The sequence below is a fragment of the Aspergillus ibericus genome (assembly GCF_003184845.1).
Source record: "Aspergillus ibericus CBS 121593 unplaced genomic scaffold BO80scaffold_77, whole genome shotgun sequence".
Taxonomy (NCBI): domain Eukaryota; kingdom Fungi; phylum Ascomycota; class Eurotiomycetes; order Eurotiales; family Aspergillaceae; genus Aspergillus; species Aspergillus ibericus.
In genome coordinates, this window is record NW_020292175.1 from 23364 (window position 1) to 40032 (window position 16669).

At 54.8% G+C, this 16669-nt stretch overlaps 4 protein-coding genes across 4 annotated transcripts; 1 reads left to right on the forward strand and 3 right to left on the reverse strand.

Annotated features, from left to right (window-relative positions):
- Window positions 1-17: 17 nt before the first annotated feature.
- BO80DRAFT_469460 (uncharacterized protein) lies at window positions 18-630 on the reverse strand (the record flags this gene model as incomplete). Its single annotated transcript, XM_025723012.1, has 2 exons — window positions 18-357; window positions 426-630. The coding sequence occupies 2 exons, from the start codon at window positions 628-630 to the stop codon at window positions 125-127; spliced, it is 438 nt and encodes a 145-aa protein (XP_025569673.1). The 3' UTR covers window positions 18-124.
- Window positions 631-1275: 645 nt separating this feature from the next.
- BO80DRAFT_429946 (UDP-GAL-4-epimerase) lies at window positions 1276-3526 on the reverse strand. Its single transcript, XM_025720596.1, has one exon. It carries the CDS (start codon window positions 3055-3057, stop codon window positions 1768-1770), a length of 1290 nt encoding a protein of 429 aa, XP_025569674.1. The 5' UTR covers window positions 3058-3526; the 3' UTR covers window positions 1276-1767.
- Window positions 3527-3948: 422 nt separating this feature from the next.
- On the reverse strand, window positions 3949-7159 carry BO80DRAFT_419150 (spherulation-specific family 4 protein). The gene is made up of 5 exons (XM_025718294.1): window positions 6704-7159; window positions 6296-6647; window positions 5889-6199; window positions 4710-5070; window positions 3949-4558 (listed from the first exon to the last, which is right to left on the reverse strand). Exons 1-5 carry the CDS (start codon window positions 6904-6906, stop codon window positions 4223-4225), a joined length of 1563 nt encoding a protein of 520 aa, XP_025569675.1. The 5' UTR covers window positions 6907-7159; the 3' UTR covers window positions 3949-4222.
- Window positions 7160-7412: 253 nt separating this feature from the next.
- Window positions 7413-16665, forward strand: BO80DRAFT_429949 (glycosyltransferase family 4 protein). Its single transcript, XM_025720597.1, has 9 exons — window positions 7413-7684; window positions 7753-7842; window positions 7907-8824; window positions 8883-10760; window positions 10841-13249; window positions 13298-15059; window positions 15119-15578; window positions 15648-15858; window positions 15913-16665. Exons 1-9 carry the CDS (start codon window positions 7616-7618, stop codon window positions 16534-16536), a joined length of 8421 nt encoding a protein of 2806 aa, XP_025569676.1. The 5' UTR covers window positions 7413-7615; the 3' UTR covers window positions 16537-16665.
- The last annotated feature ends 4 nt before the right edge of the window (window positions 16666-16669 follow it).

Here is a 16669-nt window from a genome sequence, read left to right on the forward strand (position 1 = left end):
CTGCGTGCAAATGAGCATGTTCTGCCATTTTGCATGAGTACGAGATTCATATGTTTCCCATCAAATTTTATTGACGTCAAAGACAGCAGATGGGTGAAACGCGTATGTCCAAGACAACATCGGATCAATACTCCGTGGCAAAATATGTCTTGTAATAGTTCATCTGCCACTTGCCATCATTCATCACCAAGCGCAGCTTCCCACACCACTCGAAAGTTCTGCTCTGGCCGTTCTTGTACACATATGTGGCATTGCCCTCGATCAGATAGGTATTATCCCCCAGCGGATAGGCATCCTGGGGGTTATGCCGCCTTGACTCGACATCATCCCACGAGGACCGACTGGCTTGGAGCATGGCTACGATTAATGATCGGGTTAACACGAAAAATATGACTTGATTTGAATCGTGAAGACGGTTGACTAACTCGATCTATTGATCCGTCGTTTACCCAGCTCGATCACAGCATCTTCGGTGAAGAGGTCAACGACAGCCTGGGGTGATGCCTTGTTATCGATCGCGCTGTAGTAGTCGTGGATCCACTGCTTTACACTGGCATCATCGAATGTCTCAGGCCATTTGGGGGTATACTTTGGGGCGATTGCCGTCTTTTCTTCAGATACCGAGTCCATGGCTGATCTTCGTGCTCAGACGGAACTATCGTGATGTATCGATCAAGCACGAGAACAACTCTACCGGGATCCACATCAGTTTATACTACAGTCTGTTCTCACCATCGTTCCGCCCTGCCCAACTTTTCCAGACATCAACCGAGCCTACCCAAAGACACGAGACAAGACGCACGCTGACTACAGCTACGTCAATATATGCACCGAATATCGGATAGTTCTCGCAGCCGAGTGGCCAGAGATAAGCCCGTCGATCAAGACCGCGCATGCCTAGGCTGATTCGACACGCCTTTCCGGCTGGATTAAACACTGCAGAACCGTATCTGGCGTCCCGAGCTGCAGCTGATGGACCGAGTGTCCGTCCACCTGCATTCGGCGCATTTCTGTAACCTTGATGCCAGCCACCCGGCGGATTTCGGGAGGCGCTTTGACTCGGGCTTGGCATGAGGTTCTTTGTACTACAAGCCGGGATGGTGATGGGAACTGGCTAGGTTGGGAATGAGTGTTGGGTGAGTGCGGTGGGGAATCGGTAGTGAACGGTGTGTTGTTCCCCGGTATACGTAGTCGTCTTGTGGCTCGGGATGAACTAGTGGGGAAACAATACTGCAAGGTAACAATACTGCAAGGTAGGAAGCAGCACCTAAGCGGGCTCTGAATTGCTCTTCTAGAAGGAGCACTTTTTTTATACAGAATAAGCTATGGGGTTGCCCCTTTATGGGTCGTAGTTGCCCACTGGGACCGCCTGAACACACCGAGTAAGTACTCTCTCCCAACGACACACCAAGGTTGAGCCTTGGGGCAGACAAAGAAAATGAAACCAAAGAAATCAACTTAGCATCTGAATCAGACGAGGCAAGCCAGAAAGCCAGTCAGCCAAGACGATGCTGACGGTAGATGCATTTCACCCTGCGCCACCGGGACACATCCAACGCCCCTTGTGATATACCTCGACCGAAGAAGAAAAGATACGCGGTGCGATTATCTAGATTATGTACGGTGCTCTATACGACGAACAACAAATATTAACAAACAAAAGCAGTGTGCAGTCAACTCCCCCTCAGCTTTCTCCAGACGACCCCGCCTCCACTCACCCTCCACTCACCCTCCACTCACCCTCCACTCCCCCCCTCCAGCCCTACTTCAAGACAGACACAGGTCTGTTGGGTTGAATCGCAGATAGTTCCACAGATCCTGACACGCGTCCTGCAGGGACTTTTCTGCGGTCCAGCCCAATTCACTCGCCGCCCGATCCGCAACCGCTACACATGACTCCACATCGCCCGGGCGTCGATCCGCAATGCGTCGCGGAATCGCTTGATGACAGACATTCTCCATAGCGCTCACCACCTCGGCCACCGAATGCCCGCTCCCGGTCCCTAGATTAAACGTCCGGAAGTTGGTCTGCACCTGGCGCGTCAACGCCGCGGACAATGCCGCCGTGTGCCCACGCGCCACATCCGACACGTGGATGAAGTCGCGGATGGCCGTGCCATCGGGCGTCGCCCAGTCGGTGCCATACACGGCCAGTTCGGTCAACTGCCCCGTCAGGACCTGCACAACCACCGGGACTAAGTTCGACGGCACCCCGCGTGGATCCTCGCCCAGGAGGCCGGACGGATCGCATCCGATGGGGTTGAAGTACCGAAGTCCGATGATCGTCCAGGCGGGATCCGACGCCGCGACGTCGGCCAGGATGGCCTCTCCGAAGAACTTGGTCCGGCCGTACGGGTTCGTAATTCCCGTGCAACCTTGCTCGACGGATACGTCCTGACCGGAGACGGCGTCTCGATACGTCTCCTTTCGGTGGACGCAGTGCTCCTCGCGCAGGGTGCCGTGGTTTTGAGCTAGGGTACCGTAAACGTTGGCGGAGGAGGAGAAGATGAAGGTCTTGATGTCGTGCTGATCGAGGAGACCGATCAGATCGACCAATCCGCCCAGGTTGTTTTGGTAGTACTTCAGCGGGTTGCGGAGGCTGTCATTGACCTCCTTGTATGCTGCAAAGTGGATCACACCCAGGATGTTAGAGCGGCCCTGAGGGGCAGCCACGGACTCCACTGTATGGGAGGCCAGGAGGGCGCTCATGGCGGGGACATCGCGAAAATCGATACAGCTCAGCTCGGCCCGGGGGCAATGGCCGCCGGTGCGGTCAAAGTGCAGTTTCGCGGCCAGTAGGATGCGGTCGAAGACATGGCGGAAGCTGTTGCTCATGTCATCCACGATGATGACGTTGTATCCGGCTTTCAGCAGCTCCAGAGACGTGTGGCTTCCGATGTATCCTAGACCTCCGGTGACGAGGACGTATTGCGCGTCCTCGGCCGGCAGCGAAGGCTCATCGAAATACTCATCCCGGTCGGTCTCGGGCGTTGCGGGTGCGGAGAACAGAGGCGTAGGCACGGGGGAGCTGCCTTCGGAGGGACATAAGACAGACATGGCTGTGCTGATGGCGGAGTGAAGATTACGCGGTGGATAGCAACAACAACAACAACCGACTACTAGATAGTCCGATGGAGAGAACCCTGCCCGAGCGAGGCCAGTGCTGGAAGTACTCGCCAGCGGCCAGCCTCCCCCCTCCCCTTCCCCCTTCCTATGCCGGCCCCGGTTGACTACACCCCGATGATTTCATCATCGCAGAGTCAGTCATCTCCAGCCCGACTACAAGGGCCGGCGCCTGCGCGCCCCTAGCGACGACAAGCGTGGTTCATCCGTTCGCCAGGCCCTGAGGGCGAAAAAAGGGTCTGGTCTACTGTAGGGCACAACTGCACGGCTTGCCTTTTGACTTGATTTGGGAGATATTTGGCGATCGTTATTGTCATCGAATCATTCGGACCACGGAGGCGGCCAAGAATAGGGCATTGGCAATGAGGTCTCAGCCGCGGGCAGTCTACGGACAGGGGGGGGGGGGGGGGGGATGGTTGAGAGCAGTCGGCGACCTCAGGAAATGACGGCAGTCCGGGCCTGCAAGACCTTATCTAGTGGCCTTAGCATGCATTAGACCAATGGTGCTCATCGCTGGCGGGAGTTGGCCGGATCGTCTCCGCGGGCATCGTTGGCGCCTGGACACTAGACAGTCGAGTACGGAGTCGACAGGTCCTCGTTGCGATGCAGCGATGAGCCCCGAGATTCGTCGATGGCGCGCCGAATCGGCGAGGGGAGGAAACCAGGCAGATGCAGGTCTCAGCCAAGGTAAGCCCTAGTCTCAAGTGTGCAGGGCCAGCACATCTCCACCAAGAGGAAAATTCTGTTGCCGCCTTCGTATCGAGGTGATGGCCCTCGACCGGGATCAGGCAACTGGACCTGCAGAGGCGATGGCGATATTTTTTTCAAGGTTGGATTCATCTTCTGTAAGCTGCACTAGTCCCCTAAGCTAAGTGGGTGATTCCAGAACGCTCGACATGCTTTTAATCAAGGCACCCGGCAATCCCAGCTTCCGATAAGCGCTAAGCGGAAATTGGCCATTCGGAGCGGCCCTTGCGTGCGCCCTAATTTAGTGCTTCACACTCACGACACGTCGAAGCCAGCGTCTCCACGGGTTCCTGTTCCACTTTCCCCTGCTTTTTCCTGTTTCCCTGGTCCCGTTGCCTGTGGTTTCTTTTAGTCATTCCGTCTTCGCCGTCTCCTCGGCCTCCACTAACGCCTCCATCATCGCCCCCCAACTGGTTGGTCCGAAGCGCTCATAAAAGTCGCCGACGATCTCCGTGACAAAGATGTAGGTTGCGCGATGGCGCAGATCGCGGACCAGGGCGGGGATCTCCTGGCACGGCACTTCGGTGACCATGTAGCCGCATCGGTCACGATGATAGTGCAGCTCGCGCAGCCGATGCTGGACCTCATTGGTGCGATACCGAGCATATGGCTCCTCGCACACGAAAATCAGATCCGGGCCTGCATCGGCCATCTCGGCGTCCGGGGGCGTGCCCGGGTTGTGTACGACCTGCACGGCCAAAAATATCAACCACGTTGTTTGGTGATTATTCGTCGGGTTTCAGCGATGCCCAGCTGTCATGGACGTATGCCGAGCGCCAGGACCGGAGCAGGATCCGGGTTTGGGAGGGGAAGTGGGCAGTGGACAGGGGGAGGCTTACCAATCGATCGCGGAGGAGGCCCGGGGAGGCCTTGATGTGATCGCGAAGGGCGCAGAGGTACTGGGCCTGGGCGGCGTCGTGGTGGTTGGGCGTCTCATCGACCATGATGCCGCCGACGCCTAGCCCCGTGGTGGCATGGTCGACGGCCCAACTGGCATAGCGATCGATCTCGTCGCAGGCGGCGGCCAATGGCTTGCGGCAGTAGTCGATGCGGATGTAGCCGACGGTGTAGACATTGGGATAGGCGTTCAAGCGAGCCACCTCGCGCGTATAGTTGGCATCAGGGGACGGCAAGGCACCGGGCCCACTGTTGGGGTTGACGATCACCAGGAACTCCAGCTGGGGGTAGCTAGTGATTCTACTCGGACGCTCCAGCGCTATCAGTCACACGGAAAGTTCGGACAGCGAAAGAAGCAAACAAGGAACCGTTCGGAGGAGACTTTACGCGTGATAGAGTCGATCCCAGGTATTAGGCGTTAATGGATAGATATACAAGGGTACGAGAACGCCGGACTTGGGAAGCGTAGTCGCCATTTTGTTGGGAAATTTAGGCGAACTGGGAACTGGGAACTGGAGCTGGACTGGGCTGGACTTGGAACTGGGAAGACGGGATGGACGGGATGGATGAATAATGACGGACGAAGATGGCGGGGGGCCAGGGTATGGCTTGGTTTGGAACCAGAGTCTTATACCAGGATGTAGTATTCATCTATATGAAGTCGCTAGTCAGTACGGAGTCCTCCGTTAGACGAGAGCGACGTGGCCATGACAGGCCAAGACAGCAGGACACGACCCGACCAGGCAAGACGAGACGAGCCGGGACGGGCCCGACCATGGACCACGGACCATGGCACGCATGGCTGGACCAAAATTAGGGTATAATTTACTCCGGAGTATTATTTACTGACTATTATTTGGCAACTTGCAAGAAAAGTACCCACGCTAACCACCACGCTAACGGCGCTAGCCAACAGGGCCAGACTCAACCATCCAAGCTTTTGCCTCCCGGCGTGGGTGTATCTGTCACCAATCACGACCGACCATCAGCTCACACGCGTCTTAGCGCCAGATATACTCTACTAGTCGATATCCAGCGCTAAGGTACTTCTTACGATGTACCATCAGTGTTTGTACCTATCAACTAGACTAGTAACCAGTAGAAAGCCCCAGCCATCTCACGTCGGCATCAAATCGGCAATCGTCGCCCCCTCGGGATCAAAACTCTCATAGTAATCCTCGCTCAACGTGGTCAGGAACAGATACTCGGCCTTTCGGCTCATCTGATCGACCAATTTCCGCAACGTGCTGTTGCTCAGATTGTCAGGCACCGCGTGTAGCATGTATGCGTAGCCGGTGCGATCGGCACTCAGGGCGTTCAGGCCATGGCGGACGGAGAAGTAATCCTGGTAGGTACTCTCGAAGACGACGGTGAGGTCGGTGGTGGTGCTGTCGTAGCGGGTATCCGGGATCGTGCCGGGGTTGTGGATCACCTAGCATGTCATATCCTGATTAGTGCCGTGCAAGTTTTGTGAAGGGGTATTTTTTTCCCGCCCTCGATCTATCTATCTAGGGCGAGTCTCGCTTACCATCCGATCCCCGCTCAGGCCGGAGGAGTTCTTCACGGCTGCGTTGATGGTGTTCATGTATTCGACTTTCGTGGCGGAGTAGTCGTACGGTGCTTCGTCGAAGAAGATCCCGTCCATGGCCAGCGTGAGGGATTCGTTGGACCACCCGGCGTAGGTGGCGACTTCGTCCAGTACCGCAGTGATGTTGCGGGTTGCGTACCCGGTGCGGACGTATCCGACTTTTCGCACGTTGGAGTACGTTCCCAGTCGTTCGACTTGGGAGGCATATTCGTCTGAGGGGTAGGCGGTGGACCCAGGTCCGCTGGATGGGTTGATGATGATGGTGAAGTTTAGGTCCGGGTGGGCGGTGACGCTGGGGATGTCAATGACTGGACTCTTCAATCATTGGAGTTTGGGGAGGGGTCATACGAATCATATAGAGGATCCCAGGTCGTGTCGTTGGTGGGCCAGATATACAAGGGGAACAAGACGTTGGTCTTCTTGCCGTGATTTTTGCGCGTCAAGATTACGGCGCATGGCACGACTATCACAATGATCACCACAAGGGCTATGGCAATAGCAATGGCAATGCACCAGGGGCGCCGGGGTCGCTTGAGATTAGGGCGAGGCATCCATGCGGCAGCCGGCCGGGACTGGCTGGCAACGGTCAGATCAGGGAGATCACGGAGTATAGTAGTCAGTAGGCGAGCTGGGGCCCGACCTGACAGCGCGCGAGAAGTGATATAAACCTGGGGAATGCAATGGATTCGATGGAACGCGAAATGGCGGGCTCGTCCGACTCACCTGCAGGATGTCAGAGCTAGCCACAGCGACTAGATGGGTGAGATGGCCAGTGGCGCGATAACGACAAAGAATTGACTGATGGAGACCTGATGCCAGGCGACGAGGCAGTCACTATGACCGTCTTTTTAGGCCCGGGCGACGCTGACCAGGCCAGTAGAGATGATAAGGGCCCCGTATTCGAGTCAGACATGCATAACCACCCACGTTAGCGCCTCTTTCGTGGCCACTAGACTAGTGGTGACGGTGGTCCCCAACAAAAGTAAACCGGACAGTAGAGAAAAAAAGAAAAGGAAAATTCCTACTCTGGTTGCTTGCTGGCGCCGGACCCTTCAGTTCATTTCCTGTGCGGCGACGTGCACCATGGATACATGCATCTGCTATAAATAGTTATATTAATTAACGAGGGCGCGCCTCCCCTCGCGGCTGAAAGGGATCTGGTCTTAGTGCGCAGTGACCAGCATCGCCATTGATAATTATCTGGATACCCCGTTGCAGTCTGGGGCAGCGTTAAGGTCCAACGCTGATTTGCCTGCCACCATGGGACTGGAGTATCTGGGCCTGGATGCTGTGGGATGGCATCGGATGATATCGACGTGGTGGGATAAGGTAGCCCTGCTCTCTTTTTGCCCCCTTCCTTTCTGCGGCAACTTCCTCCTAACAGTCGCCATGTTTAGGTAATAGCAGCATGTTTATTAGCGACCATTGTTCTTGGTGTGGTTTATATCTTGGCCGTTATCGGCCGGAAGATCTACAAGATTTGGCAGGTATGTCATACACCTGGACACCGTTTCGTGCCGTTGAGAATGCGCTGACGATTGGAGCATTCAGGCGCGCCACCAACTTTCCGAAGTTCCAACGGCCGTTGCCCGTTATTTTGATCAACTCAAAACAAAGAATGCACCCCTTGCGTCGGAGAAATCGTCCGCGAAGGAGCTTAAATCTTTTGGTGTTTTTCTCGGCGGATTTTCCAATCCTCCGACGCCTGCCGAGGCCACGCTTCTCGCGCAATGGGATATTCTCGTCGTGGATCCCCTTCAAGACGGGGTTCGGGACGTGTTAGCGGGCCACTCTACCTCGTCGCATATTCTAGCCCGGATTGATGTTCGAAGTCTGGTGCGCTCCGATGCTAGTCGCGATAATAATGATGTCCTCGAATCTCTGCGCGTGGTGGTCCAGACCCTGACCACTTCCCTCGGCCGCAGTCAAGGCGCTTCGCCTTTTCATGGCGTACTTCTGGCTGACTGTCTTGCGCAATTCCAACCCGTGGTGTTGAATGAGTTGGTCAAATACATGAACCACCTCGGCCTGGTCGTGTGGCTGGAATTATCGCCACCGGAGTACCTGAGCGAGCAGCAAGGCCGGGCCATTGATATGACACAGATCCGTGGTGTGGTCTACCGCAACGGTACCATCCTAACAGACGGCGACAGACGCAATTATTTTCAGATGGCGGAGATGCGCACTGCCATGCGAGTCGTGGCGTCACAAAAGGCCGTCGGTGACTCGGCTATCGCCATGTGGGACACAATTGACAATGACGTCGAGCTCTCCCATCACGTCCTTGGACGCAGCTTCAAGTGGTGCAACTATAACAGCGCCCTATGCTGGATCGCACCCCAGTCGGCACTCACGAACGCCGATATCGCCGTTGCGAAGACGGTGACTCAGGAGCCCCTTGGAGCCATGATGTGGTTGAAGCGCGGCGAGGTTCTGGAAGCGCATGATGTTTGGAGATTTAATAATAAGGTTAGTTTTGAGCGAAAGCCCTTGGTAAAAGGCTCTGCAGAAGCTGAAATTTTGAAAGATCTCTCAGACGCCGTGCCGAAATGAGGGAGTGTATGACTCTCTGGAGTCTTTCCTCCCGGGCCTGAGGGCAAAGCTCACCTTATCGCCCCCGGTGAAATATCCAGGGGCCGATAGTCGCGGCTCTGCAATCCATGGGCTAGAATGGTCCGGAAGGACCGAAAGCCCACAAACAGATATCCTTTCTGTCTCCCCTGACGGGACCAGCTATACAGGGCTGGGATGTTTTCAGATCGGTTTAGACTGCACATCGAAAGACGTTGCCGACCTTCTGGAAAGCCAGCGGCAAGTTAGGGACCTCGATCTGCTTCAGCGCATCCAGGCAGACGAGCTGCGTCTAATTACCGAGCCATTGCGTGTCTTGCTGAAGGCCCAAAGCTCGTATCCTTACATTTCCTCGGAACTCCAGTCTATCAGAGATTTGGTTGACCTTCTCACTGTCTGCAGAGGTGACGAGAATGATAGACTTCGAATTTATGTTGGTCTGCACTCGGGTTTCCGCACCCGCTTGGGAGCCCAGATTTGGGGGTTACATGATCTTGATCCAAGCATGGGCGTGCTGAATATCTATCTATCCGGGAAGACGCAGGACCGCACTGGCACCATTCTCCACACATATCTGGCCAACCGAGGATTTAGCCGTTCTCAGTGCTTCTTGACAGAGATGGCTCTGGCCGCCGAGAATCAGATGCTGTCGCAGATCTGGGACTTGCCTCAGCGTATGGTCGACGATGTCGAACAACTTACTCCGGCTGAGACACTTGCATGGCTCCGGCGTCTGGCCTTGTCAAGCCATGACGACCCCGTGAAATTGTCTGCCAAGCTACGCGCCTGCGGAGAGTACCAGGTCTTGGATGCCCCGTCTCTAGCCCAACTCCGAGACCTGAACTCAAGTGCGTATCTTGATGAGCAAGTCTCGCCCGCGGAGGTGGTTGCTTCACGTCTGGAGTGGTTTAGGGAGCAGGGATGCTGGTGTCCCGATCCAGCCGCTGCTGAGGCTCTATTCTGCGAGGTTGATGCCCAATTGCCAGGGCTTCTCATGGATGGACAAGCAGAATTTCTGGATCAACTAACAACTGTCTTCCAGACCATCCTCCAGAAGGGTGAAATCGATGCCAGCGCCGATATTCTAGCTCTGAGCGTGTTCTGCGCTTTCCGTCGTCTTGCACTGAATGAAATCTACCTGGAAGTCCTGGACCGCAACCCTCTGCCCAACCTCGAACCAGTCCAAGCGGCCTGTTTTGCTGAGATGTATGCCTGTGGTGCGCGCACAGATATGTATTTTGATACCACACCAAAGCGTCTGGGACAGATCATCTGGCGCTGGTACCGTGCCTATTATCACAAATACCAGCCTCCTCAACGAGAGGAGGTTTTCACGGAACTCCCGACCGCGTACGCCTCCATGAATGTGGATTTGGATCCCAATGCAAAAGATACCATTCCTTGGCACTATCGTCTGACGTTCCTGGGTATCTTCGCTGTTCCGGCGCTGATCGATGTTACCATGCTGACGACCGTCGGACGAGGCCTCTATCTGACCACCTACATGAGTGATCTGGATAAAACTCTCGCCACTACTGCATTGATGATAGCCCTTCTCGTCTGCGGTGGGTTTGGTAGCTGGATCAGCTCTGGTGGTAGCTACTACTTGTATGCCATGGCGTTTCCCGCAATGAGCATGTTCGTCCTCACCCGCTTCATCGCTGGCCTGGCGGTGGCTTTCGTCGGGGGCATCATCGCACTGATCGTGGTTGGTGTGCTCAAGGGTTTTGCGGCAGGCATCTTGTTCTTCCTGTACTTTGTGATGCTGTCGACTTATCTTATGACCCTTTCAGCTCTTTCGGTCTATCAGCTTCCAGGATATCAGTTTCAATCGGTGAGTGGATTTCTATGCAAAGTCGCTTCAAGCGGAGGCAGAGATCCAGTTACGTGCGCAGCTACTGACCATAATCTCAGGGGCGATCCACCATCATGGCATGCATCCCGATTCTTTTCATCTCGCCAATTGTTACCTTGTGGGTGCATCGTGACTCGGTGATTTACCTCTGCATTTTGGGACTGTTTCTGGCAAACCTGCTCCTGGGTGCACGGAGAGTCATCTCCCGGTGGAACAGATGGTATCTGAATATCCCTTGTGTGACGGATACGGAGGTTGTCAATTGGTACATGCAAGCTCAAGGATCGAGCTATATCGGGTCCTCAACCGAGAAGGTGAAGGACGTCGGAGCAGATGCCCGCCAGGCCCTCTTGGCCAGCGTCCACAGGGAAAACAAGAAGTGGGTGTGGAACAAGAAGACGACAGACCCCTTCATCGCCAAGATGGCCGAGGGCTACTCCGCCACGACGTTTCTCCTAGGATGGTACTGCCGTTATTCGAGGACTAAGATGCCTTTGCCATACAGCCCCACCTGGAACCTGCAACTCAAAGCGGCGGTTGATACCATGTCCGAGATGCAAAAGGGTCTGAAAATGCACAACGCCTTCTTGCACTGGCGTCACACCGGTGCCGACGTCTGGTGTGGTATCTTGTACTTCATAGTCGCCCTGTCCGATAAGTGGTCGGCGTTGCTCACGGGCGAGTCCATTGTCGGTTTGTCCGCAGCTAACAGCGCAAAGTATCGCCTCACTGTGGGTTTCGCGCTAGGGTACTATCTATTAGGCGCAGTGATCCTTGACGCCGTCTCGCAACCACTATGGACACTCGTCCATAAGGCCACTCCTCAGCCCGTCTCCTCGCTAGCTAGCCTTCGCGAGGTTACCCTCAACGACGCCAAGGCGCGCCGGAGATTGTATTGGAGATCTCTTATGAAATTCTTCTTTCTGCACATCTGGGGTGCCGCCGTCACCATGGCCATCATGTGGACCTTTGAGGGTTCGATGACCTCCACGATCATGTACTTGTGTTACGTTGGCTGCTACAGCGGTCTTCTCTGGTATCAGTACAACCGCATCTTCACCGGGCCTCATGTGGCCGGTGGTCTCGCTATCTCCGCCATTGCTGGATTGGTCGTGGGCATTATTCTGCATGAGGTGCTTCCGGCGTTTGAATATAGCAGTGTCATCGGCCTGGCTTCGGGCACCTGGAGTGCCGCGATCTATTCCCTCTTGAGGTCTGACATCGGCCTGCCAAGCTCCAAGGGCCCGACGGAGGAACCCACTCAGCTTGATGTCCAAGGAAAATCGTTGTCTCACGGTGTCAGCACTCTTGAGCCATACCCAGATCTCTCACAGAATACCATGTCTCAGATGTTCGACAACATCCTCATGCTGTCGGACGAATTCCGATACAAACTGGATCCTGCCCAGCATCCGGGGGTTGAAGTCATGCAGATTCTTCGCTCCGACCGCCAGCTCTGGAAATCAAAGCTGATGCAGGCCGCATTCCCGGGCGCTGCTGAGTTGGTGGGACGCGTCGCAGAGCTCTGGCAAGCGGGAAACGTAACCGTGGAGCTTGTCTCAGCAGCTCACCTGATCCAACCGGAACAGAAAATTCGCGCTATCAGTCGGTGCGCCGGAGATCATGTTCACATTTTCGTCGTTATTGGCCCTGATCTTGTTGGCTACGACTGGGTATCCGACATCCGCCGAAACTGCCAGACCATTGCAGAAGCAGTCGTCCAAGCCACTGCAGAGTTCAAACTGGGGCTTTCCCACGACCATTCCATGGTGGCAGAGCTTCTGGTCGCAAACGACCGACAGGGTGAGGATATCTCCTTACCCGAGGGCATCAAGCGCCAGTTGGAAAGTAGCTCGACAGATCGAGGTAGAGTCATGAACCACGGGCAACAAACGATTTTGCGCCACCTTCTGCTCGGTATGGATTGTGATCAGGAATGGGATCATCTTCCTCAAGCGGCAAGATCTTTGCTTCTGCGACGGACTTGCGGTCAGCCATGCCGTGTGTCATCAGAACAGATTGCCTGGCTTCGCTCTAGAGCGTGCACCGGCGAGACCCTTTCTATTGAGGAGTTCATTGCTCGCTGGAATCTGGGTGTCAAGCTGACAGTCGCTGTGACATGTTTCGCTGCAGCGTCGGAAACGCATCACCAAATCCAAGATGAACCGGAGTTTATGAACTCCAAGTACGATAAGCCGATTCGGAATCTTCTTGCCCTCACCGAGCACACTCCAGCAATTGGCTTTACCGAAGCGCTTCGACTATCCTTTGCTCGCCTTGTGCAAATTTGGCACGCGTGTATCAAGTTTACTGTCATCTCTCTGGTGGCAGACCCGGAATATCAACGCGAGTTGGATTCCATGCTTCGAGGGCAGCCGTTGATCTTTGCTGGGCCTATTAATTTCGTGTTGAATGGAGTCTGGATGTTCTGTAAACACCTGCAACGCCTCATCATCCCGTTTGTTCTGGTATGATCAATCTGTCTCCTGTCGTAATATATACTGACCTTTCCCTAGTTGCACGGACGGGAAAAGCTCTCCAACCTTTATCGCAACAGGAAGGACTGGAAGACGGTGGTCCATCAAGACCGTATCGTTGTAGAGAGCTTAAGCGGCATCTCGACCGGGTTCTTCCGACCAGAGTCAGACGGCACTCTCCAGCTGTATCAATACTCGGGACGCCACGATCACGAACCGAGCGATTACAAGCAACTGGTGGCTATCAACACGTACACCGACAAGCTAGTCCTTTCGCGTCGCCAAGAGTACCGTGGCGATGCTCTGCTCAACGAGTTCACGTATGAGTACCCGCAGGACAACCGGAAGGGGCGTAAGTTGCCCACTCAGCGAGAGTGCACGCAGGGCGAGTTGAGCGGACAGATCGTCCAATATGACAAGCGCGGTTACATGAGTTCCGGCTCCGCCATGCGAGGGGTGAACCCGGTCGAATTCAAGTTCTGGTACCGGAAGGGTGCCAAGTTTGAAGATGAGCTCCTGCGCGCCGACTATGTTCTGCCGCATATCAAGATCCATGTGGCCTGGTGCATGCCTCCTCCCAACCGACCGGAGAGACAAGACAAATGGATCCCTTATCCGCGGGTTACCGATGCAACATTCATTCAAGGCGATGACACCCACAAGGCCAAATGGACTTATGACCACAAGTTCCACCCTGTCATTGCCACAACTTTGAACGGCGAATCAGTGGCCACCCCTGCGATGATTCACGAGGATTGGTTCAAGGTGTTGCAGAAGCCCAGCAGATGCAGCTTCTTGGATGATAACCCGCTGTTTTCCTTCTCGTCCATCAAGGCGAATTTTGTGTCGCGTCTTCTGGGCTTGAATGTGAAACGGTACCCGATTCCCACCTCTCGTGCCCGTGCCCATCTCTGGAAGTCATGGAAAGGAAGCAAGGAATTTGATGCGATCACGGCCCGGTGGCTTGACGAGATCATGTTACGGTCCGACCGTGTGCTCAAGCCATATTGGAGAAACCGGGATATGGGTCGGCTTGAGGCAGCCGCGGATTATCTTGATGCCCAAGCGGATACTGTCCTCGCTCGGGTGGACATTGACCCCGAAGTCAGCTCCTGGACGCCATTGGCCTTCAAGATTAGTGATCTCTCCAGTTTCGGGCAGGGAGGCGATTCCCGCATTAACACCCGAACCCTTTCAACCCAGCTACAAGACAGCGACACAGAGCTGCATGTCCTCGCCATGGACACTGGAACTTGGCCCAATGAGCCCGGTGGTGTATCTGCTTGCCGACGAGACATGGTGAACGACCTCAAGGCCATCCGTTGGCATATCCTGGCTGAAGCAGCCAATGACTTTGGGGTTCCCCGGTTCCAGATAGAAAGAAACGTCCAGTCGCTCACCGTGTTGCCGCAGTGGGGTCTGGACTTCATGAATCCCACCCATGGCATGTTTCAGAATACACTGGACTCTGAAGTTGTGCAGAAATCCCACGACACCAGGGTCGCGGATATTGAGCGCAACTTCATACCCATCCTGACTAGTATCGTTCGTTGCGCACGAACCATGCACAAGACCCGGGCCCATATTGAGGAAGCCACCAAGGCATTGTGTGATCTGAACACTTACTTCGAATCGACCCGGAACTGGAACGACGTCTGGATGAGTGACACGGTGAAGAGGGCCTGGCGGGAACTCTGGCTCACGGAGGACATGGAAGACACCATCCCGGTTTCGGAGTGGTGGAACTGCGAGCACCCTACGCTGCAGCAATTGGATACAGCGCTGGATATGTGGCATCGCTGTTAGCTTCCCCCCCCCCCCCCCTTGAATGCATCGACGCGCTAACTAACCGACGTTTAGATCTCTTCATCTTCTCAATTCCCGTTCCGGAACGAATCCCTGATGTCTTTCAAGTGTCGCATCATTTCACCGGTGCCACATATGGTGTGATGTGCAAGGTCAAGCGCAAGTGTGCCCTTCATGTTTGGGACCACTGTGTCAGCTTCCGGGAGATGACAACCTTCCTGTCTGCCGCTGTCTCTTTTGACTCCACGTTCGTGAACTCGACCCTAATATCTCTGGGCCATCTCTCGTGTATTCTCATTGAGCATCATGCGGATGTTGTCTTGCCCTGTGCCGAGTACTTTAACCCGGGCTGGGAGATTGAACTGGGCACTTGTGAAGGTGTTCTGGAGCATCGCCGGGCCTTCCATCGCAAGATCGATCCGGTGGTCAACGGTATCACCAGCATGGAGAAATACAAGCCCATTGAGAAGATCAAGACGGAGACGCCCACCGTTGTCATGTTGTCTCATATCCGGTAGGGTCCAATCCTCCAGTCCCTTGGGGCTTTTTCTTTGGTCTAAAGCTGTTGCTGACTAGTTTTCAGATACGTCAAAGATATCAAGACAGCAATCATGGCCACCGATCTCATCGTTAATCAGTGGGGATTCAAAGACTACCGCCTCCACATCTACGGCGATATGGAGCGAGCCCCTGGATATGCATCGGAGTGCCAGGAGATTATCGCTTCCAAGTCTCTTCGAGACCACGTCGTCCTTAAAGGATTGGGCAACCCCTCGGTTGTGCTTCAAGACGGGGTAAGACCCAACTCTGAACCTGCCCCTCATTTACCTCTCACTAACACTATCTAGTGGCTTTTCATGAACTCGTCCACATCCGAGGGACTTCCCTTGGCGATGGGAGAGGCCGCGCTTACCGGTGTTCCGGTGGTGTGTACCGATGTTGGTGCCTCATTCTGTGTTGTTATGAACCGCGACACCGGCAAGAAATTCAGTGAAGTCGTCCCACCCAACGATGCCTTTTCGCTCGCTTCAGCTCAAATCCAAGTTATGGCGCTTCTCGGGGAATGGAGCAAGTTTGCGGGTGACGAAGAAGGTTACGTGCCACCATCCCTGGGATTGCGGCCGTCACCCGAGGAAGTCAAGCGGATCTCACAGCGCATGTACGAGAAGGTCGAACAACGTCGCCAGTTCGGTATGCAGGGTCGAGACAACGTGCTCAAGAGCTTTTCCAGCCACCGGTACCTCCGGGAACACGAGCAGATGCTCTGGCTTGGCAAATACCAGAGCCAGAGCTATGTCGCTCGGGGATCGTTGGCCTCTGCCGGCTCCAGTGGGTTCTTCAAGGAGCGAGTGACGATCGAGCAGATTCAGGATCCTCTATTGCCTCCAACTCCGCGGTGGCCGGGCGCTAGACGGGAAAGCCGTCGAGGGTATTTTGGATATAGCTCGTCGAGTACGCAGTCTCTGTGCTGAGAGGTTGTGTTTCGATGGCGCACAGAGGAAGGTTGTCGAGGAGAAGGAGCTGTATATAGATGATTGGATGTCTTTTAGTAGCTAGACTTAATCAGGATAATCTTAATCGACCTCTTGGTACATACCTGAGCCC